At 52.1% G+C, this 22,028-nt stretch overlaps 1 protein-coding gene and 1 pseudogene across 3 annotated transcripts in view; both read left to right on the forward strand.

The window, feature by feature from the left end:
* SEMA4B (semaphorin 4B) overlaps positions 1–22,028 on the forward strand; it is a 45,703-nt gene that overhangs the window by 21,130 nt on the left and 2,545 nt on the right. For all 3 annotated transcript variants that reach the window (XM_063716307.1, XM_009250150.4, XM_054531870.1), the window contains 11 exons: positions 12,321–12,484; positions 12,649–12,711; positions 14,701–14,799; positions 15,884–15,995; positions 16,269–16,382; positions 16,516–16,667; positions 18,466–18,647; positions 18,745–18,895; positions 19,874–20,084; positions 20,187–20,302; positions 20,566–20,732. In XM_063716307.1, coding sequence (XP_063572377.1) covers positions 12,321–12,484; positions 12,649–12,711; positions 14,701–14,799; positions 15,884–15,995; positions 16,269–16,382; positions 16,516–16,667; positions 18,466–18,647; positions 18,745–18,895; positions 19,874–20,084; positions 20,187–20,302; positions 20,566–20,732 — 1,531 coding nt within the window. The remainder of the gene's footprint in view (positions 1–12,320; positions 12,485–12,648; positions 12,712–14,700; positions 14,800–15,883; positions 15,996–16,268; positions 16,383–16,515; positions 16,668–18,465; positions 18,648–18,744; positions 18,896–19,873; positions 20,085–20,186; positions 20,303–20,565; positions 20,733–22,028) is intronic.
* LOC112129107 (small ribosomal subunit protein eS12-like) lies at positions 1,460–9,218 on the forward strand (annotated as a pseudogene).

The raw sequence follows: 22,028 nt of genomic DNA on the forward strand, positions 1-22,028 counted from the left end.
GCCCCAGAAGTGCCGGGCGGGAAAGCTCTGGACGCAGTATTTCTGAAGCAGATTGGACAGAAATCTGTAGGCCTGCAAACTGCAGTCAACAAAACCCCATTGAGCAGAGAGAATGGAGCATTTGGCACAAATCGGCTGCTTGCCCTCTGGCCCTGGAGGAGGCAGCCAGGGTCAAGGCTGCCCTGGGAAGCCCTGATGCTGGTCGCTTGTTGAGCCTTCAGCCCGGTTACTGGCTTCCCTCCTTGACGTGGTCTCAACTGGACATGAGCCTTTGTGTCCAGCTCTGTCCTGGAGGCCGGCATCTCTCTGGCTCTGCAGAGGGTAGTGGAAGGCGCTCTAACTGTGGATGCTCAGAGCCTGGCTTTGTAAAGTAGCTTGCCACCCTTACTAACTGCACAATCTTGGGCAAGCTCCTGGCCTTCTCCAGGCCCATTTTCACATTAGCAAGATAGGAATAATGGCCATCTTCACAGTGTTCTGAGAGGATTACATGAAATGATGTATGTAAAGTGTTTGGCATGGTGCCTGGCACGTGCTGCATCCATAGTAAAAAGGTAGCTTCTGCTCTGGTGTGCTAGAAATCCCCTGCCAGCCTTGCTTGGTGAGGTTATTTGCATCCATTTTTGTGCACACTGGTGGTATGCAGGCCCTCTGCTAGGTGCCAAGCCTGTCAGGCTTAGCGCCTGCCCTGGTAGAAAAGACAAAGCAAGGCCCCCAGGGGCCGATTGGAGGTCATTATCAGGGGTCCTGCTTAATTATAGCCCAGTTATTAAGTGCTCCTGATTCAGCCTTTTCAAAGTCCTCCTTTGCATGAAGAACCTCCTCTGCATGGGGCTGGACCATGCCTCTCCCTGCCTGCCCTTCACTGGTTCTGCTCTGCCTTCTGCACAACCCACATCCAGCTGGTGTTGAAATACCTATGTGCCAACCCAGGAAAGCTCTAAACTTGCACAACTTTTGGGGCACATCTGGATATACCAGCATGTTCATCCTCTAGGCAAGAGGCAGAGGGTGGCACGGGGCCTGGAGAAAAGGCTAGACTTGGGTCATGTCATCAGTCACTCCTTCCTTTATCTTCTTAGAGCCTGTTGCCTCTCACTCCACCCCCATGGGTGCTCAGGCTGGCACAGGACTCAGGGGGCCTCTGATGTGGCCCTCCCTGGGGATTGGGGGAACAGGAACAACACAACGCAAGACTCGTGTGGTCGAAGCCTGCCTTCCCTCAGATTAGCTTTTTGGGAAGTCTGCTCCCTTGGACTGCATTCTCCATGCTTTTCCCCAGCTGGTTTCCCTGCCCCTCGTCTTCACATTCTGACCTCCCTGTGCTGGGAGTGGGACAGCTAGCCTGTCTGTAAGATAAGATAATTAAAAGCCTGGTGGCTCTTTCCCTGCCGCCGCCAAGTCATGCAGAGACGGAGGCTCAGGCTCGGTTGCGTTCAAGATTCGGCTTCACCCGTAACCCACTGCCACGGCCGAGGAAGGCATTGCTGCTGGAGGTGTAATGGACATTAATGCTGCTTTACAAGAGGTGCTGAAAACAGAGGTGCCTCTTCCACGATGGCCTAGCACGTGGAATTCGCAAAGCTGCCAAAGCCTTAGACAAGCGCCAAGCCCATCTTTGTGTGCTTGCATCCAACTGTGATGAGACTGTGTATGTCGAGTTGGTGGAGGACCTTTGTGCTGAGCACCAAATCAACCTAATTAAGGTTGATGACAACAAGAAACTGGGGGAATGGGTAGGTCTCTGTCAAATTGACAGAGAGGGGAAACCCCGTAAAGTGGTTGGTTGCAGTTGTATAGTAGTTAAGGACTATGGCAAGGAGTCTCAGGCCAAGGATGTCATCAGAGAGTACTTCAAATGCAAGAAATGAAGAAAATATCTTTGGCTCACAAAAAAAAAAGCCTGGTGCCCACAGTGGCTCTATACTTATTAGCTCACCATCGACCCTCTTCTGGGCGCTGAATACTGGAACACTAAGGGCTGGCTCCTGCCCTGTGGCAGAGATGGTCACAGAAGGGCAGAGTGGCTACAGAGTGATACACAGAGGTGGAGTGTTCTGTCCAGCTGCTAGAGTTCTGCCTCCCAGGCCTGTGATCTGACCTGTTGTGCATGGAAGCTCTATTCTGCACTCCTGGATCCATCTGGAAGCCCATCCTGCAGTCTAACAGGCTTCCGAGAGGTGGGGGGCCTGTGGCGAGGGGGTTTCAGTGGGGATGGTAGGTAGGAGACAGAAGCCATCATTTTACCATATTCCTAAAGAGGAGCCAAATTAGCCAACTTGTGTCCTCTTTTTTGGCATCTTTTGGCCCATCCTCTAGGAAGAGCAAAGAAAAGCGGCCATTATGGTGCACTCACTGTGTGCCAGGCACTGCTGTTGGGTGTGGAAGTGCATTGCTTTATCTCATGCAGATGAGGAAACCCAAGCTCAGTGAAGCTAACTCATTATCAAGGTCATGCAGCTATAGAAGAGTTTGGGACCAGGCCTTGGGCCACAGTTCTTGATTCAGCAACCACATTCTTTCCATTAGAACAGCTGCCTCCTGCTTCACCTGTGAATCGTACAAAAGCAGCAAGATGACCCGGCTCAGCCCTTGAATAATTGCAGGTTATATATTTCCATCTGTTAAAGAAATCTGTTGAGGTCAGTCTCTGGACGGGGCAGGGGATCCAGCCGAGGCCCCTGGTGGCATGGCCATGGTTGGAAAGAGGGCAGAGCTGGCAGACTTGGTCAGGAATGTGGCACACAGGAGACTGGGGCACACATCTCAGACATAAGTTTGCAAACTGAGGGGTAGTGGGCCACAGCCAGCCTGGAGATATTTTGTTTGACTTCAAGGTTCTTTAGAAAAATTTTGATTAGGCCGGGTGCGGTGGCTCATGCCTATAATCCCAGCACTTTGGGAGGCTGAGGCGGGTGGATCACCTGAGGTCAGGAGTTTGAGACCAGCCTGGCCAACATGGTGAAACCCCATCTCTACTAAAAATAGAAAAATTAGCTGGGCATGGTGGCGGGCACCTGTAATACCAGCTACTCAGGAGGCTAAGGGAGGAGAATCACTTGAACCTGGGAGACAGGGGTTGCAGTGAGCTGAGATTGTGCCATTGCACTCCAGCCTGGGCAACAAGAGCAAAACTCCATCTCAAAAAAAAAAAAAAAAAGAAAGAGAAAAATTTTAATTAGTCACTGATATTTAAAACTTAGAAAATTTTACATAAAAATCTAGGTTTCCAGCTTTTCTGAAGATCTGGTAAGGTTGGACCCCCATTCCATGTAGCAGCACACGTCTGGGGCTACTACGTCTTGCCTGTGAAAAAGGGCTAGAGTAAAAGTAGAAGGCAAGAAGCAAGGGGAGGAGTAGGGAGCATGGGGAGAACCCATCTTGATTATTGATGGTCACTGACCCCTAATCTTTGCAGAACTTGGCACTGCCGCTTACTGTGTTTATTTAGTCTTCTCAGCAATCCTGCAAGGCAGCCCTCTCAGGGCTGAGGATTTGTTCGGGGTTGCACAGCGGGTCAGTGATCAAGTGAGGATTCACACACATGTCTTGTGCACCTTCCAGTCCCTGAAGCTTGTTTCCTGTCTCCCTACCATACTTTCAGCTGTCATACTTCCATCTGTCATACTTCTTAATTCTTTTTTATTTTTGTTTTTTTGAGATGGGGTCTCACTCTGTCACCCAGGCTGCAGTGGTGAGATCTTGGCTCACCGCAACCTCCGCCTCCCAGGCTTAAGTGATCTTCCCACCTCAGCCTCCTGAGTAGCTGGGACCACAGGCATATGCCACCATGCCCAGCTAATTTTTGCATTTTTGGTAGAGACAGGGTTTCATCATGTTGCCCAGGCTGGTCTAGAACTCCTGTCAGCTGTTATACTTCTGTGTGTTCAGTGCTTTTGGGAGAGGTCAGAGTGGTAGCAGTGCTTCTCAGACACACTTTTGTGAGTATGATGCTTCAGGACCCCCATATTGCCCCATTTTTCTCTGGGGCCCCTCTCTGGGCTGGAGCACTCTGACTGGGACTGTGTCATTCATTTGTTCAGTCAACAAACATTTATGGAACAACTGCTGGGAGCTCACCTGACCAGTTGATACAAATATGAATAAGACATGGTCTTGATCTTGAAGATGCTCTCAGCTTGGTGGAAGAGAAGAGCACAAAGACCGGGCGCGGTGGCTCACGCCTGTAATGCCAACACTTTGGGAGGCCGAGGCAGGCGGATCACCTGAGGTCAGGAGTTCAAGACCAGCCTGGCCAACATGGTGAAACCCCATCTCTACTAAAAAAAAAAAAAAAATACAAAAATACAAAAATTAGCCGGGCATGATGGCGGGTGCCTGTAATTCCGGCTACTCAGGAGGCTGAGACTGAGGCGGAAGAATTGCTTGAACCCAAGGTTCAAGGTTGCAGTGAGCCAAGATCATGCCATTGCACTCCAGCCTGGGTGACAGAGCAAGACTGTCTTAAAAAAAAAAAAAAAAAAAAGAGTAGAGCACAGAAAGACCATCATCATCATCATCAAACATTGCCATCATCAGATAGTGTCACCAGTGCACTGCAAGACGTGTGAACAGGAAATGATGGGCATACGGAGAAGGGCCCTTGCCCAGCCGGGGATTCAGGAAGTCCTCCTGGAGGAGGGGGAACTGAGCTGAGTCTCAAAGGATGAGTGTGAGTTAGTCAAAAGGAAAGCCTTCTGGGTGGAGGGGACTTCCTGAACAGACTGGAGATGAGAATTGGGCCCTTGAGTTGCAGTTCCATGTCACTTGGTCAAACCAGGAGGTGGGTGGGTGGCAAGGGCTGGCAAGTTAGGAGCTCGGACGATGGGGTGCTATTGAAGTTTTTAGGCAGAACAGTGATGGCTCCCAGATGCAGCATAGCAGCTAGCCTGGAGGTGGGAGGCTGGTTGGGAGGCTGCTGTGGTGGTGGCCTAGGTGAGAGAGGATGGTGCCAGGCTCAGGACTGTGGTAGTGCGGATGGTGAGGGGAATGGATTTGGAAAATATTGAGAGAAAATTGGCAGGATTTGATTATAGACTGGACTTCCGAGGGAGGAGGATGGTGAGACACCCAGATGAGTGGTGCTACACACAGACACAAAATCCCAAGCCAGGGAGTGGGACTGGAAGGGGGCAGTGAGGTGGTGGGAGGCACCCACAGAGGCCCTCCTGCACTGTGTGTGGGGTCTGATGTGTTGGAGGAAGATCTGCTCTTGGATGAAGAGATTTGGGGATCGCCAGCATCCACGTCATTGAAGTGATGAGCATGGACGTGTGACCCAGGGGCTTGAACAGAGTAAGAAGAGCAGAGCCAAGAGCAGACGGACCCAGAGAGCAAGAACATTCAGGAGAAAATTCTGAGGCAGGAGGGTGGTCAGCAACACAGACGCTGCAGCCAGGTGGCCCAGGGTCAGGTGGCATCCCCCCCACTCCTCCCGGGGACGACTCGCACCTGAAACAAAGGTAATAAAACACGGCAGCCTTGTGAGGATGACATGACTTAATCCATTTAAAGGGCTGAGGAAGTGTTCACATACTTTAGCTCTTTGAGGGCTAGAGGCCCAGAAGGCATGCGAGGGAGACATGGGGTGATGCTTGAGACTAGGGGCACAGACACCTAGAGGACGGGGCGGTGTGGCCCGTGTCTGGGATCTGTCAGCGAGGCAATCCCTGGGATCTTGGCAGAGCTGGCCCTGCTGAGCATGGGGCTGGCTGAGGCCCAACTTCTGTGGAGGAGTGAGTGGAAGGTGAGAGGCAGAGATGGCATGGGGTGGCTGTTCTCTTTGGGAGCTTGTCTAAGGCAGGTGGAGGGAGGCGCAAAAGTTTCTAGAATAGACATTGGAACAAAAACTGCTTTCTGAAAGGCAGAGTTGGTGACATAGGATTTGGTCTCTGAGGAGATGGGGCGGGAAGTTGAGGTTGTTTATGCCTGATGACCCCGATTTCCTTGGAAGAACTGGAGACATCTATAAAGGCAGGAAGGCAGACCCAGGGCAGAGGCCCTAGGAGCGGGGTTGTTAGCGGGGAGCCAGCCCCTGAGCAGAGGGACTGAGCGTGGCCCTGGGTAGGCCTGTGAGCAGGCAGGCGGCGGGCAGGCTCCTAAGGTGACAGCAGTGGTCTGTGCAGCCGTGGCACAGGCCCTAGGTCAGGGCTGGGACTGCCTGGGGGTTCTGGCAGAGGCTCTTGGTGTGCCCCCTTGGGGCTGTAGCAGTGGCTTTCCAGGGCATGCCCCAGGAGCACAGATGCTGTGAGGCCAGGTTCCCTTGCCCTCGTTGCCACTTTCTTGGTGACCTCAGTCCATGGGAGGACCCTTGGCACACAACACCCCCAACCTCTGCCCAGAGTCCCTGGTCAGAGACTCGACTCTGGCACTGGGCTGGTGTCAGCAGAATGTGGCCCCCCTCCTCCATGCTCCGTGAGGAAGAGGTGGCTGCCCTGCCCAACACTGGCCGTGTGGAGGAAGGAAGTGCACCCAGGTTGGCAGTGTGTCCCAGTTTCCTGCTGACTGCGGCCCCGTCAGCACTCCTGCCCTGGAGGTGGGGCTGCTGCTGGGATAAGTGGGTCCAAGGTTCTGGTGACTTATTGTGACATCCCTGGGGACGAAGGGCTACAACAGCCTTTCAGGAGGCTCTCTGGGGACTTGTCCCGCCCAGACCCCTCTCTGAGAGTGGGGGAGGCCACTGGCTGCCTCCTTGTACTGGAGGCCCCTTCCCCGCCGACTCCACAGGGAAGCTGGTGTTTTCTGGCCTGATCCTGCTGGGGCCTGTAGAGGGTGGGATGTTAGGGCCAGGTCAGCGTCTTGCTGCCGTGCCCGGACCCACAGTAGAGAGAAAGGTGGGGTGGGGCTCTGAGTCACAGCGCTGCTGCAGCTAGCTGGCTGGCCTGGGGTGGGGACTACCCAGGGCGGGGATGGTGCTGAGCCCTATTCCTGTCTCACCCCAGAGAGCTCCAGGCTTCCGGCTGAGTCCCATGGAAGGAGGACCCTTACATGGGGCTGGGGGCTGAGTATTCCCATATCACTTCCTACTCAGAACCCCACTTCCTGGGGTGGGGGGTGGGGACCCTGCAGGTGACTCTTATGCGCCCAGTCCATGTGCCGTCTCCCTCCAGGGAGGGACAGGGCAGCCCCAGACCAGCCCCATTCTGCCTTCTTGAAGGATGATCTGCCTAGTGGGATGCACTGGCCTTGGAGAAGCCCCTGGCTGAAGCCTGTCGGGGTGGAGGGAGAGGGTTCACCCTGAGTGGGAAAACCGGCCGCAGCCTCGGCGTGCCCTGCTTTCTTCGTACTGGACTAACCCACTGGATAGATGGATTTAGAGGATGTCCGAGCAGCACAGGCAGCCCAGGAGAGCGAGCGAGACACTCTTTGACACAACGGAAAGCATAAAAGCTAAGACTGACCCCAAGGTGCGCCAGCCCCTCGCAGGAAGTAAAGTGCAGAAACACCCTCTCCCCGTCACCCCTGCACAAAGAGCACCTAGGAGTGAGTGTGCAAGCGTGGACAAGCCCTGCGGTACCGTGTATACACACACACACACACACACACACCCCACACAGGCAAGCTCAGGCAGGGTCCTGCACAGATGTCTGCAGTCACTCTGGAGGTGACCCAAGCACCTGGGCCCTTAGACAGTAACACCACTCACACCGACCACAGACTAGCTCGCGCCCACAACATGAGCCTGTGACACGCAAGTCTCTGTTTCTGAGCTGATGCTGTCTGGCTTTGGCCATGAGACCCTCGTGTGACCAGGTATGTGCCTAAGTTAGAATCGCCCAGGCTAAGTTCGTGAACCCCCTGGATGAGGGAGGCCCGACTCCTGCAAGGAGCCCTGCCCTTCTGGCAGCTCTCACTGGGCCGGATTTTCCTGCGGGGCTTTTGGATTTTGTTTTTGAGTCACTCATTGACTGTTGGTCGTGTGCCAGACACCATGCCACACTGCAAACCATGTGCAACGTTGTTTTGAGGAAAGCTGTCTCAGTAAATGTGGGTTATTATGTATATTATTATTTACATACGTAATCTCATTTTTTCTACTAACAACCCCATGAGGCAAAGTGTTATTATTTTCCCCATTTTACAGATAAGGAAAACGGGGCTTTGAGAGGTTAAGTGGCATGTCGTGGTGGCACACAGCCAGTAAGTGGTAGAGGATGGCTTTGAACCCAGGTCTCTAACTCCACTCTGCACACCATGGCTGTCTGAGTCTCAGAGCAGAGAGATGAGGGCAGGTGTGGAAGGGAAGCCCCAGAAGGAGAAAGCCTGGTTAAGGGGCCCTTCACCCCCATCTCCAAGACACATTCCACTTTCTGTCCCTTTGTCCTTTCATTCACTCTACTCCCAGCATGGCTGGAGGGCTTGTGGCTGGCTCGTTTGGAGGCCTGGGCTGAACCAGGGACTGGCTGGTCTGTAGGTTTCCCCTCCAGCCGGCTGCACTCTGTAGTGCCCGAGGCAGGTTTCCACCCCTTCTCCCAGGCGTAAGTGGGATTGAGTTGCCACCTGGGACTGAGGCTTATCTCTGACTCTTGGCATTTCTTTGTCTGGACAGATTCCAAGGGCAGTCTGCTGCCCAGTCTTACAGGGCCCGCCCAGGTGGAAACGCTCTTCTGCAGGTAGATAAGCACGGGCAACCAGCTTATCTGAACCAGCCCTTGCTTCCAGAGAACTATGGAAAAATCCAAAAGATAAGGAGGGACCGCAGTGTCTGTCTTGGTCTCACTCCTCATGAGACTCCTGTGATCTTTATATGTCTCATTCCTCCCGTGACATGTATGAGAAACTACAGCTCAGTGAGACGATGTCTCTGCTGCCTGACAGAAGGGCCTACTTGAGGGCCGGGCTCGCTGGCTCAGCCACCTGACCCCCGTCATCCTGTTGACTAGTGTCACCCCCACCCAAGGGCTTCCTTCCCCATTTGCTGCCAGGTGTAAAGCTGAGCTTCAGCTGGGCGCGGTGGCTCAGGCCTATAATCCCAGCACTTTGGGAGGTCGAGGCGGGCGGATCACCTGAAGTCAGGAGTACGAGAGACCAGCCTGGCCAACATGGTGAAACCCTGTCTTTACTGAAAATACAAAAATTAGCCGGGCATGGTGGCGGGCACCTGTAATCCCAGCTTCTTGGGAGGCTGAGGCAGGAGAATCACTTGAACCTGAGAGGTGCAGGTTGCACCATTGCACTCCAGCCTGGGCAACAAGAGCGAAACTCCGTCTCAAAAAAAAAAAAAAAAAAAAAAAAGGCTGAGCTGCTGGGCGTGGTGGCTCACGCCTGTAACCCCAGCACTTTGGGAGGTCGAGGCGGGTGGATCACCTGAGGTCAGGAGTTCGAGACCAGCCTGACCAACATGGAGAAACCCTGTCTCTATTAAAAATACTTTGCCAGGCATGGTGACGTATGCCTGTAATCCCAGCTACTCAGGAGGCTGAGGCTGGAGAATCGCTTGAACCTGGGAGGTGGAGGTTGTGGTGAGCCAAGATTGTGCTATTGCACTCCAGCCTGGGTAACAACAGCAAAACACCGTCTCAAAAAAAAAAAAAAGGCTGAGCTTCCCCCAAATGGCTGGTATGTGTTCCTCCTTATGGACATTGAGGATGGAGTAGCTTCATTTCCCATTTTTCTTTGGCCACCAGGAGGCCCAGCACTAAAGGCACAGCCCTTCTCTACCAGCTGTGCGAAGACTCATTGACCTACTCGTGAATTTTTACTTCCTTGCTGGTTGAGATGTTTTTCTTCAGATTTGGGTTTTCTCTGCTCCTGATTTTAATGTTTATATTTCACTACTTTTTTTTCTTCACGTCTCCCCACCCTTTATGGAACCAGGCTGGGGGTATGTAAAAACACTCCACAGGTAAACACACATGAAGTCATCTTCACAGCTGCTTGGTTGGGCATGTTGCACTTTTTGCTTCCTCAGCTTCGTGAGAATGTTTGTGTGGTCATAACCAATGGTCCGCTACAGCGTGCCTGAGGTTGGTCAGGGTGCTGCTCTCTGCTTGTTTTTCTGTTCTCATCAGCTGCTTAGAATTTTAAAAATAATTTCTCTCCAAAGCCTTTAGTTACCCAAAGCATAAACAGTACCTTGGTGGGTAAGTGTATGTGTGTTTCTTTTTTTTTCTTTGATTTATATATTTCACATTATATAAGGATAACCTGCTTATTAGAGAATCTAAAAATGATAACAAGTAAAAAAGAAAAGAAAGCTACCTGTAATTCTACCAGGGAGCTCATGTTTTAGTATTTTGTGATACATCCTTCTGGATTTTTTCCTATGCTTATATTTTTCCCACAAAAAATAGAATTCGACCATACATATTAAATATAACCTTAATTTTCACTTCGTGGTAGATAATTCGTGTCTTTCCTTGTTGTTGTTCTGCAAAAACAAAAGATACTTAAAATGTGTACCAAGGTCTGGGCGCAGTGGCCCACACCTGCAATCCCAGCACTTTGGGAGGCTGAGGCGGGCAGATTGCTTGAAGCCAGGAGTTCAAGACCAGCCTGGCCAACATGGCAAAACCCTGTCCCTACCAAAAATACAAAAGTTAGCCGGGCATGGTGGCACATGCCTGTAATCCCAGCTACTCGGGAGGCTGAGGCAGAAGAATTGCTTGAACCTGGAAGGCAGAGGTTGCGATGAGCTGAGATCATGCCAGTGCACTCCAGCCTGGGCAACAGAGTGAGACTCAGTCTCAAAAAATAAATAAAATAAAATTTGTATCAAGGATACATGCATGTATATATATATTTTTAAGTATAGAAGGGCTTATGATAAAAAGCAAAAATGTCTGTCCTCCCCCGCTCCAGGCCAATTTAAAAGGGACTTTTAATCATTTAGGGTTCTTAGGGTTCTTGTTCATTATTTCCTCCATTTTTTTTTTCTTTTTGAGATGGAGTTTCACTCTTGTTGCCCAGGCTGGAGTGCAATGGCACGACCTTGGCTCACCACAACCGCTGCATCCCAGGTTCAAGCGATTCTCCTGCCTCAGCCTCTCGAGTAGCTGGGACTACAGGCATGTGCTACCACGCCTGGCTAATTTTATATTTTTAGTAGAGACGTGATTTCTCCATGTTGGTCAGGCTGGTCTCGAACTCCCGACCTCAGGTGATCCACCCCAAAGTGCTGGGATTATACGCGTGAGCCACCACATCCGGCCTATTTCCTCCATATTTTTAAGTAAAATACTTACACCACTATTTCTTGGCTTATTTGAATTCCTGACTTTCCCTCACTTACATCTCCCTTCCCTTCCTCCCCCCAACATATTCTGTCACCGTACTGTATTCACTTCCTTTATTGGTTACCTTTGCAATATAAAACAGTACACTTGACCTGTATTTATTATTCCATTAGCCATTGGCAGCAGCTTGTGACAACCCTGCTACCATATTATGATGTCTGTCATCAGTTCTGGTTTCTGAGGTCAAAATTGAAAACACTCCCATTCTGTGTAATAACCATCAATCTCAAAGTTAAAGACCAGTGCTTTTTTGGGAGGCTGACGCGGGCAGATCACTTGAGTTCAGGAGTTTGAGACCAGCCTGGCCAACATGGTGAAACCCCGTCTCTACTAAAAATACAAAAATTAGCTGGGTGTGATGGTGCATGCCTGTAATACCAGCTACTTGGGAGGCCGAGGCAGGAGAATCACTTGAACCTGGGAGGTGGAGGTTGCAGTGGGCCAAGATCATGCCACTGCACTCCAGCCTGGGCAACAGAGCGAGACTTCGTCTCAAAAAGAAAAAAAAAAAAGCCAGTGCTCAACATTTGCATTACTCTGTCAGTGCAAATAGCATTCACTGCAGGGCCCACTTAACGTTTCCTTCTCTTTGGGTCTAATGTCACTCAAAGGAAAGTGTTAAATGTATTTTCCTTTCTTAATATTCTATTATGTGCTCAAAACTCATCACTTTATATTTTAGTTTGCTTGATATTTTGACCATGCCTTTCTTGCTTGTTTTTCTGGAGCTTCTAATACATCATCTTTTTCCCCAGCTGCATAGTATTCAGTTGGATTGGGGTATCATAATTTATTTTGACAAGGTCCCCTCTGGTTGGACTGACTCTTTGGTTTCCAGTTTTTTATTAATGTGAAGGGTGCCGTAGTAAGTATCCTTGTACATACATCTCTGCATCATTTCTTATGTAATGTTTGAGAGTCCAGGAATGCTGCTCGCCCATCAAACCTGATCCCCCTGCCCCCAGCCCCTTGCCACCCTTTGCCTTGCTGATTACCTTCCTTTAAGCCAGTCCATCTAGAGGTTGGTGTGAAGAGGCATCCCGTGGGAGGGGTGGCCCCAGGTAATACCCATCTTCCTCTCCCCAGGCTCTGAAGAGCGGCCATTCCTCAGATTCGAAGCTGAAAACATCTCCAACTACACAGCCCTTCTGCTGAGCAGGGATGGCAGGACCCTGTACGTGGGTGCTCGAGAGGCCCTCTTTGCACTCAATAGCAACCTCAGCTTCCTGCCAGGCGGGGAGTACCAGGAGGTGAGAGATGTTGCCTGGAGCTGGCTAGGCTGGGCAGAGGACCACAGAGGGAAGATGGACGGGAAGCTTGACCTTCTGGGTCTGAGGTTGATGCCAATGGGAGAGGAGGGAGGCTTAGCAAACCCTCCATTTTGTCCACTACCTTCCCCTTTCTCATTCCCCAGCTGCTTTGGGGTGCAGACGCAGAGAAGAAACAGCAGTGCAGCTTCAAGGGCAAGGACCCACAGGTGAGCCCACACCTGGAAGGGAGCTGAGCTGCAGGAGGGATGGAGGGTGGTGGACTTCCATCCAGGCCAGAGGCGGGAGGTGGGAGCAGATACAGCCATGTATGGTGGGAAGGGCATAAGCTTCTGAGATGGCCAGGCCTGAGTTTGAATCCCAGCACTACACTTACATCTCTATGACCTTCGACAAGTAGATTCACCTTTCTAAGCTTTAGTGAGCCCACCTGTGAAATGGGGATAATGATCTGGTCTCACTGGGCTTACAGTGAGGATTCAGGAAACTAATAGGTGTAAGGCACCTGGCTTATAGATACAAGAACTAACAAGTCAGCTTCCAGCATGAACAGGGATTGGGTGGGGTGAGAGTTGTGTCCCTCTGCAGATGATTCCTGATGTAGCACATCTGACAGATTCTGGTGTGGTTTTGGACAAAGCACAGGATGAAATCTGGTCCAACCCAGGTTGTCCTGGAGGACTCATCATCATCCCTAGAGGCCTCCTGCTCCTGCTCCTAAGTGCAGCAGGTGCTGGGTAAGGTGAGGGCAAAAGAGTGCTGGACTTGGGATCAAGACGCAGGTTCAAGTCCTGGCTGCCATTCTGTTATTCAGCTAACATTGATTAAGCACGCACTCTGTGTCCGTGTACTTTTAGGTACTGGAGATTTAATTGTGAAAAAGCAGGCTTGGCACAGTGGCTCACACCTGTAATCCCAGCACTTTGGGAGGCTGAGGCAGGTGGATCACAAGGTCTCCACCTCATGGTCTCCTGAGTGTCTCAGGAGTTCGAGACCAGTCTGGCCAACATAGTGAAACCCCGACTCTACTAAAAATACAGAAAACGTTAGCCAGGCATGGTGGCAGGTGCCTGTAGCCCCAGCTACATGGGAGGCTGAAGCAGGAGAATCGCTTGAACCTGGGAGGTAGAGGTTGCAGTGAGCCGAGATCGCACCACTGCACTCCAGCCTGGGTGACACAGTGAGACTGTGTTTCAAAAAAAAAAAAAAGAAAGAAAAAGAAAAAGTAGTCAGTTTACAAATGTTATTGGCGGGGGTGGGATGGAATAAGGTGGTCAGGTTACATTTCATTAAAAAAGTGACATTTGAGCCAAAATCAGGAGAGAGTGAGGAGCTGACCGTGGCACATCTGGAGGAGGGCAGGACTTTTCATTTCACTCTGAGGGAGGTATTTGGGAGGCTAGGGGAAGGCTGAGCAGAGATGTGACATGGTCTCACCTGTGTACTAAGAGGGTCACTCTGGCTACTGCGGTAGAGTAGCCTCCATGGGGAAGGACAGGAGGAGGGAGAGCAGTGCGGGGTGAGAGATGGGGTGGCTCGGACCAGTGAGAAATACTCAGATTCCAGATGCATTTTGAAGATGGAGCCACCAGGATTACTGGGTGGGAAATGATGGGGTATGACCAACAAGAAGAGTCAAGGCTGACTGGATTTAGGGCCACGGCGACTGAAAAGACAGAATTAATGAAAGTGGCAAGATCTCGGGGGGAAGCATGTCTTTTAGGGAGGACCAGAAAGAAGCTTGGTTGCAGGTGCCAGTTAGACACCCACTTGAAGGTGATGCATGAATCTGGGGTTCGGGGTTCAGGGCTGAGCATTCCTCCTGCTCTGGGCTGTGGCTTCATCAGCTCGCAGCTTGGTTGGGAGGGGCCTGTGGTTTTCAAGGACGCTTCTGGGGGCCAGTACAACTCAAGGAGGTAGGATTCTGTGCCCTCACACCTAGGCCGAAGGAAAGTTTGCCAGTCACAAAACTAGCTGAGCCCCTGGGCTCCCTGCAGCACACACACTCTACACACACTCTATGCACGCTCCACTGTGCCCCTAGAAAACCCGTGGGTTCTTTGTTCCTAGACTTGAGTGCCCCATCCCCAGTCCTGGGAGCAGAGGCCGGGCCTGGGTGTCGTGGGGGAGGGCTCGGCGGTGCCCCCTGGTGGCATGCTTGGGCATGGGACTGACATCCCCTCGCTTCTTCCCCCCAGCGCGACTGTCAAAACTACATCAAGATCCTCCTGCCGCTCAGCGGCAGTCACCTGTTCACCTGTGGCACAGCAGCCTTCAGCCCCATGTGTACCTACATCGTGAGTGCCCTGTCCTCAGCCCTGAGGCTGGCCTGGGAACTGCCCCTCTTTCTGCCCCAGGGATCCAGTTCTGTAGCGTAGACCCCGGGTGAAAGGCAGGGCCCAGAGGGAGGTTTCTAGGTACCACTGGCCTCCAAGAGCCCTGAGGTCCCACACCCTGGCACAAAGCTCAGCCCTGACAGCCATGTGTCCCTGTGCAGGGAGGCGGGGGCACATGCAGTCACTCACCCATGAAGATCCTGTGCCACCCAGGCCTTGCTGCCCTCTCCTGCTTCTTCCAGCATCTCTCCCTCTCCTTTGCTTGATTCTCTTGTCTTATCTTGTACACCCCCTCCTCAGCACACACCCCTAGCAGAGGGTGGCATTTGATGCTGTGAGTTGGAGCCCAGCTTTGGGGTCAGACACGCCTGGGTTTGAATCACATTGCTGCCCCTTCCAGGCTCACATCATTTTCTTTTTTTTTTTTTTTTTTTTTTTTTTTTTTTTTTTTTTTGAGACGGAGTCTCGCTCTGTCGCCCAGGCTGGAGTGCAGTGGCACGATCTCGGCTCACTGCAAGCTCCGCCTCCCGGGTTCACGCCATTCTCCTGCCTCAGCCTCCTGAGTAGCTGGGACTACAGGCGCCCTCCACCACGCCTGGCTAATTTTTTCTATTTGTTAGTAGAGACGGGGTTTCACTATGTTAGCCAGGATGGTCTTGATCTCCTGACCTCATGATCCACCCGCCTCGGCCTCCCAGAATGCTGGGATTACAGGCGTGAGCCACTGCGCCCGGCCAGGCTCACATCATTTTCTAAGCCTCACCTCCTCCGCCAGGTGGGTCTGATAACGTGTCCCGCGTCGGGTCACTGTGAGGCAGTGCGGCACTGTGTCTGGGTGAGGCCTCTCCAGAGGCCGACTGTCTGGGTTCAAACCTTTCAGCACCATGTCCTGGCTGAGGACGGCCTCCCTGACACCTGACCCCTTCTGTCCCGCACACCTCACCTGCCTGCAGAGTTGCCTTTTCCTGCACTCCTCTCTTTTTCTCACCAAGCCCGCTCCTCATCCCTGGAGTGCCCCTGAGCCCATGTGTCCGCCCTCCTGCAGAACGTGGAGAACTTCACCCTGGCAAGGGACGAGAAGGGGAATGTCCTCCTAGAAGATGGCAAGGGCCGTTGTCCCTTCGACCCGAATTTCAAGTCCACGGCCCTGGTGGTTGGTGAGTGTTGAGGGCAGGATGGGTTCATTGAGGTTCCATGTAGGGGCACGCAGGGCCAGAGGGCTAGCTTTGGACAGGCTGGGTCCATGCCATGCTTATTTCCAAGGGGACAGAATGGCCAGGGGCTTGCCTTGGGTTTGGTTTTTCCAAGTTCCAGCTTCCTTCTCTGCCCACCACAGACAAAACGGGCAGTGCTGGGGTCACTCTGGGCCCTGAGCAGGGAGAAGGGGCCGTGCTGAGGAGCCTGTTCCCATGGGAATGTTTTCTTGGCAGATGGCGAGCTCTACACTGGAACAGTCAGCAGCTTCCAAGGGAATGACCCGGCCATCTCCCGGAGCCAAAGCCTTCGCCCCACCAAGACCGAGAGCTCCCTCAACTGGCTGCAAGGTGAAGTCCTCTTGCCACCACTCAGAGGGCAGGGATCCTGTTCACCTGGCCCTAGAATGGGACACTTTCCCCCAGCAGGGCCTGTCTCCAGGGTTCCTGGGCTGACTCTGAGCTCCTGACCTGGTCCCTACAGACCCAGCTTTTGTGGCCTCAGCCTACATTCCTGAAAGCCTGGGCAGCTTGCAAGGCGATGATGACAAGATCTACTTTTTCTTCAGCGAGACTGGCCAGGAATTTGAGTTCTTTGAGAACACCATTGTGTCCCGCGTTGCCCGCATCTGCAAGGTGAGGGGAACGGGCCAACAGGGTGGCCACCCCAGGGACCTCAAAGCCTCCACAGCTGCAAGATCACCCACATCCATGCATGGCCTTTCCCATCCCCCAGGGAGTACAGCTTGGCTAACAGCTTTTCTCTCTCACCTTTTAAATTAAAATATCTTACTACTTTTTTCTTTTTTTTCTTCTTATTTTTAGACAGGATCTTTGCTCTGTCACTCAGGCTGGAGTGCAGTGGCACAATCACGGTTCACTGCAGCTTCGACCTCCTGGGCTCAAGCAGTTCTCCTACCTCAGTCTCCCGAGTAGCTGAGACTACAGGTGTGCGCCCCCATGCCCAGCTAATTTTTGTATTTTTTGTAGAGATGGGGTTTTACCACGTTGCCCGGGCTGGTCTCAAACTCCTGGACTCAAACAATCCACCCACCTCGGCTTCCCAAAGTGCTGGGATTACGGGCATGAGCCACTGCACCCAGCCATTTTTTTTTTTTTTTTTTTTTACTTAAAAAATGTGGAAATAGCCGGGCATGGTGGCTCATGCCTGTAATCTCAGCACTTTGGGAGGCCGAGGTGAGTGGATCACCTGAGGTCAGGAGTTTGAGACCAGCCTGGCCAACATGGTAAAACCCCATCCCTACTAATAATACAAAAGTTAGCTGGGCGTGGTGGTGCACGCCTGTAATCCCAGCTACTCGGAAGGCTGTGGCAAGAGAATCGCTTGAACCTGGGAGGTGGAGGTTGCAGTGAGCTGAGATCGTGCCACTGCACTCCAGCCTGGGTGACAGAGCAAGACTCCGTCTCAAAAAAAAAAAAAAAGTGAAAATAGAGAACTATACACACAAAAATCACTTACAAGATAAAGAGGCACTGTAGCATCAGCTGGAGAGCACAGACCCCAGAGGCCAACTGCCCAAGTTCAAACCCTGCTGGCCTAGGATCTTGGGCAAGTCCCTCACCCCCTCGGTTAACAGTTTCCTCATTTGTTAAATAGGAATAATAACACTGACCTCAGAGTTGTTATGTGAATTAATTAATCCATGCCAAGCTCTTAGAAATGTGGTGGGCAGTGACTAAATGTGAACTATGAGTATTACCCCACCACCCCAGCACAAGAAGGAGTCACTGGTAACATTTTAGAATGCTCCCTCTGAATGTTTTTTTGTTTGTTTGTTTGTTTGTTTGTTTGTTTTGCATATGTGTAACTCTGTGTATTTATATATATTTTTTTTTCCCTTTTGAGACAGGGTCTCACTTTGTCACCCAGGCTGGCGTGCAGCGGTGAGATTTCACTGCGACCTCCGCTGCCCAATCTCAGGCAATCCTCTCACCTCAGCCTCTCATGTAGCTGGGACTACCAGCATGCACCACCACGCCCAGCTAATTTTTTTGTATTTTTAGCAGAGACAGGGTCTCAAACTCCTGAGCTCAAGTGATCCACCCGCCTTGGCCTCCCAAAGTGCTGGGATTATAGGCATTAATAATATAAGTACAGTCCCGACCTTGTACTTATATTATTAACTCACTCACGACCATGGCATTAGGCTATATTGGGGTCCTTTGGCTGCCTTGTTTGCTCAGGAGTGAATCGCATCCATATTTAGGAAGGCTCTGCTTAGTCACAGTAAGGACCATCCTCCTGATGGATGTGTACACTGCTCTTCCTGACTTTAGATGGAACTTGGTCCTGGCCTTCTCCTGCCCTTCAGTCCTGGTGTCTGGGGTGGGTCCATCGAGGCAGTCCTGTGCCATGCATCCCCGTCATGGCTCAGCGTGTGCCTAAGCCCAGCCCATCTGCCTCTCCCTCCAGGGCGATGAGGGTGGAGAGCGAGTGCTGCAGCAGCGCTGGACCTCATTCCTCAAGGCCCAGCTGCTGTGCTCACGGCCCGACGACGGCTTCCCCTTCAACGTGCTGCAGGACGTCTTCACGCTGAGCCCCAGCCCCCAGGACTGGCGTGACACCCTTTTCTATGGGGTCTTCACTTCTCAGTGGTAGGGCCTCCAGACCTCGCTGGAGATGGAAGGGTGAAGGGTGGCTGGGACTGGGGCCCCCAGGGCTCCTGGGTTAATCTGGTTATTTCCTCTGCAGGCACAGGGGAACTACAGAAGGCTCTGCCGTCTGTGTCTTCACCATGAAGGACGTGCAGAGGGTCTTCAATGGCCTCTACAAGGAGGTGAACCGTGAGACGCAGCAGTGGTACACCGTGACCCACCCGGTGCCCATACCCCGGCCTGGAGCGGTGGGTACTGGCTCCCTGCACCCAGAAGAGGTGCTGGGAAGATGTGGGTCCCCACACCATGCTGGGACCAAGACTGCCTAGCCTCGGGCAGATCACTTGGCTTCTCTGAATCTGTTTTCTCATCTTTAATATGGGGACATAGGCCCAGGCCTGCTTGTCTACTAGGTTAGATATAACTATGAATGTCAGAATATCTTCAGTTCTGTTTCAGGATACAAGTGTGTCCCCATCAGCGCACTTGCTGCAGGCTGTTACAATCGTCTCTTCACTTGGTGCTCTCCCCTACTCAGCTGCAAGCTCCTTATTTCATTATCAAGTGACTGAATGGGCAAGCTGTGGGGAAATAATCCTTTCTTCCTCCCTTCTAGCCTAATGGGCTACCCTGAAAGCAGACCTTGAGACAAGGATACACATGCCAAATAGTTTATTGGGGAGGTGATGCCAGGGAGCAGCATGAAGGAATAGGAAGGTTTAGAGGAGGAGGGAGGGAAACCAAAAGAGGGTGTGTCAGCGAGCCGGTGTTGCTGTGGGCAGCTGGAGCTGGGTCCTGCTGGAGCCCCTGACAGATGGTGTGGAGCATCTCTCAGAATTTCAGGAAGCCCCAGGTGGGGCAGGAAAGAACTGCCGAGTGCACTCGGGCGCTCTGCCCAGCCAGGGCTTCCTGAGAGCACTGGTGAAGGGTGCGGAGGAGCAGGGAGTGTGGTCCTGGTTCTTGAGGCCCCTGGGCATATGAGGCTGGGGTGGGGGCGGGGAGGAGGCACAGCAAGGAAGCCCTCCAAGCACTCGGTTTCCCCACACCCTGGGCTTTGTCCTTGCATCCTCAGATGTGCACACCGGCTCTGTAGAGCACTGCCAGGGATATGCCCTGGCTCCGGGCGAGGGGACAGACACCGCTACTGTCCACTGGGGAAGCAGGGCCCGCATCCTGCCTGCTGCCCTGAGGTGTGGCTGGCCTCACACCGCTGCTTTCTCCTCCAGTGCATCACCAACAGTGCCCGGGAAAGGAAGATCAACTCATCCCTGCAGCTCCCAGACCGCGTGCTGAACTTCCTCAAGGACCACTTCCTGATGGATGGGCAGGTCCGAAGCCGCATGCTGCTGCTGCAGCCCCAGGCTCGCTACCAGCGCGTGGCTGTACACCGCGTCCCTGGCCTGCACCACACCTACGATGTCCTCTTCCTGGGCACTGGTAAGTGTCTGCAGCCCAGCAGGCTCAGGGGAAGGGGTGCACGTGGCTGGTGGGTCATGGGCAGTGGGCTCCACCAGGGCCTGAGTCCTGTCCACACCCCAGGTGACGGCCGGCTTCACAAGGCAGTGAGCGTGGGCCCCCGGGTGCACATCATTGAGGAGCTGCAGATCTTCTCATCGGGACAGCCTGTGCAGAATCTGCTCCTGGACACCCACAGGGTGAGCAGGCCAAGGAGGAATCCTGGCAGGGTACTTGGGGGGTGCCCTCCATTAGCACCAAGCAGTCCCCACCCAGCTTCTCCTCCCTTGCCTCAGGAGGATGGAAAGATAAAGGATCCAGTCATGAGCTATTAGAAAGGGGGGTTGCCAGTTACATAACAGGCCTCTTGGGGGTGGCTCTGGGAGGCATACAAGCCGGGTGGCCATGGGTGAGGGCCCTGGCTGCCCGTGTCTGCTTCTCATCCCCGTATCTGGCTGCGCAGGGACTGCTGTATGCGGCCTCCCACTCGGGCGTAGTCCAGGTGCCCATGGCCAACTGCAGCCTGTACCGGAGCTGTGGGGACTGCCTCCTCGCCCGGGACCCCTACTGTGCTTGGAGCGGCTCCAGCTGCAAGCACGTCAGCCTCTACCAGCCTGAGCTGGCCGCCAGGTGAGCACTCCCAAAGGCCCCTTCCCATCTGTCCAGCCCTACACAGGTGGCCTCAGAGCACCATCCTGGGCCCTCCTCGGGACCACCACACGGCCTCGTTTATGTCCACTGTCTCAGCATAATTATTAATTAGCTCTCCTGCTTCCTCTCAAGTGCAATTCAGACAGGAAATTATGTCTTTATCTTGGCTACCTGTAAAATGAGGACATGATTTGGTAAAGTATGAAATACCACAGCTTTGAAAAGCCTTGCAGGAAAATGTGGATTAGCATGTGAACATGCTTTAGTAATAGTAGGGCTAGGAAACAGCCCATTAACAAACCCAGTAAAAATTGGTTTCAGAATAACCTATTTGGATTATAAAGTGTTCATTTAGAAAATAGGGATGAACACGAACCAAAACTACCCCTCATCCCACCACCTAGAGAGAATCACAGTGAGATTTTGATATAGTATTCTCTCAGGTTTTACTACATATGTGTATAGATAACAAAAATCCTTTTATTTTATTTCATTTCATTTCATTTCATTTCATTTCATTTATTTATCTTTTTTTGAGACTCGCTCTGTTGCCCAGGCTGGAGTGCAGTGGCACAATCTCGGTTCACTGCAACCTCCGCCTCCCGGGTTCAAGCGATTCTCCTGCCTCAGCCTCCCGAGTAGCAGGGATTATAGGTGCCCGCCACCACGCCCGGCTAATTTTTGTATTTGTAGTGGAGGCAGGGTTTCACCATGTTGGCCAGGCTGGTCTCGAACTCCTGACCTCAAATGATCTGCCCACCTTGGGCTCCCAAAGTGCCAGGATCACAGCCATGAGCCACCGCGTCTGGCCAAACATTCATATATTTCATATAACATTGGGAACTGTCCTGTTTGTAGTGTTCTTGCTTCACATATGGATACATCTGGTGTCAGTTTTTACAAAAACCAAGTGAGTTTTGGTGCGTATGCCAGGAGGGACACCCCAGAATGTTAACTGTCATGATCACTGGCTGGTAGATGCTGTGATTTTTGTAGTGTTTACGTCCTTCATGCCTGGTTATCTGTCTCCTGAGTGTATCCAGAATTACTGTCCTTTATTTTTTATTACACAGATGTATGCATGTGCATTGTTTTAAAAAAAAAGATGAGAACACATCAAAAAAAATTATAATTAAAAAAAAGAAAAAAAGAGAGAGATCTATACATACAGATCCCAGCTGTCCTTCCAATGCTTTTCTGAGGGTACATACTATTTTTTGTTATTATTTTTTGAGACAGGGTCTCTGTGTTGCTCAGGCTGGAGTGTAGTGGTGT

This window comes from Pongo abelii, chromosome 16, assembly GCF_028885655.2.
Source record: "Pongo abelii isolate AG06213 chromosome 16, NHGRI_mPonAbe1-v2.0_pri, whole genome shotgun sequence".
Lineage (NCBI taxonomy): Eukaryota > Metazoa > Chordata > Mammalia > Primates > Hominidae > Pongo > Pongo abelii.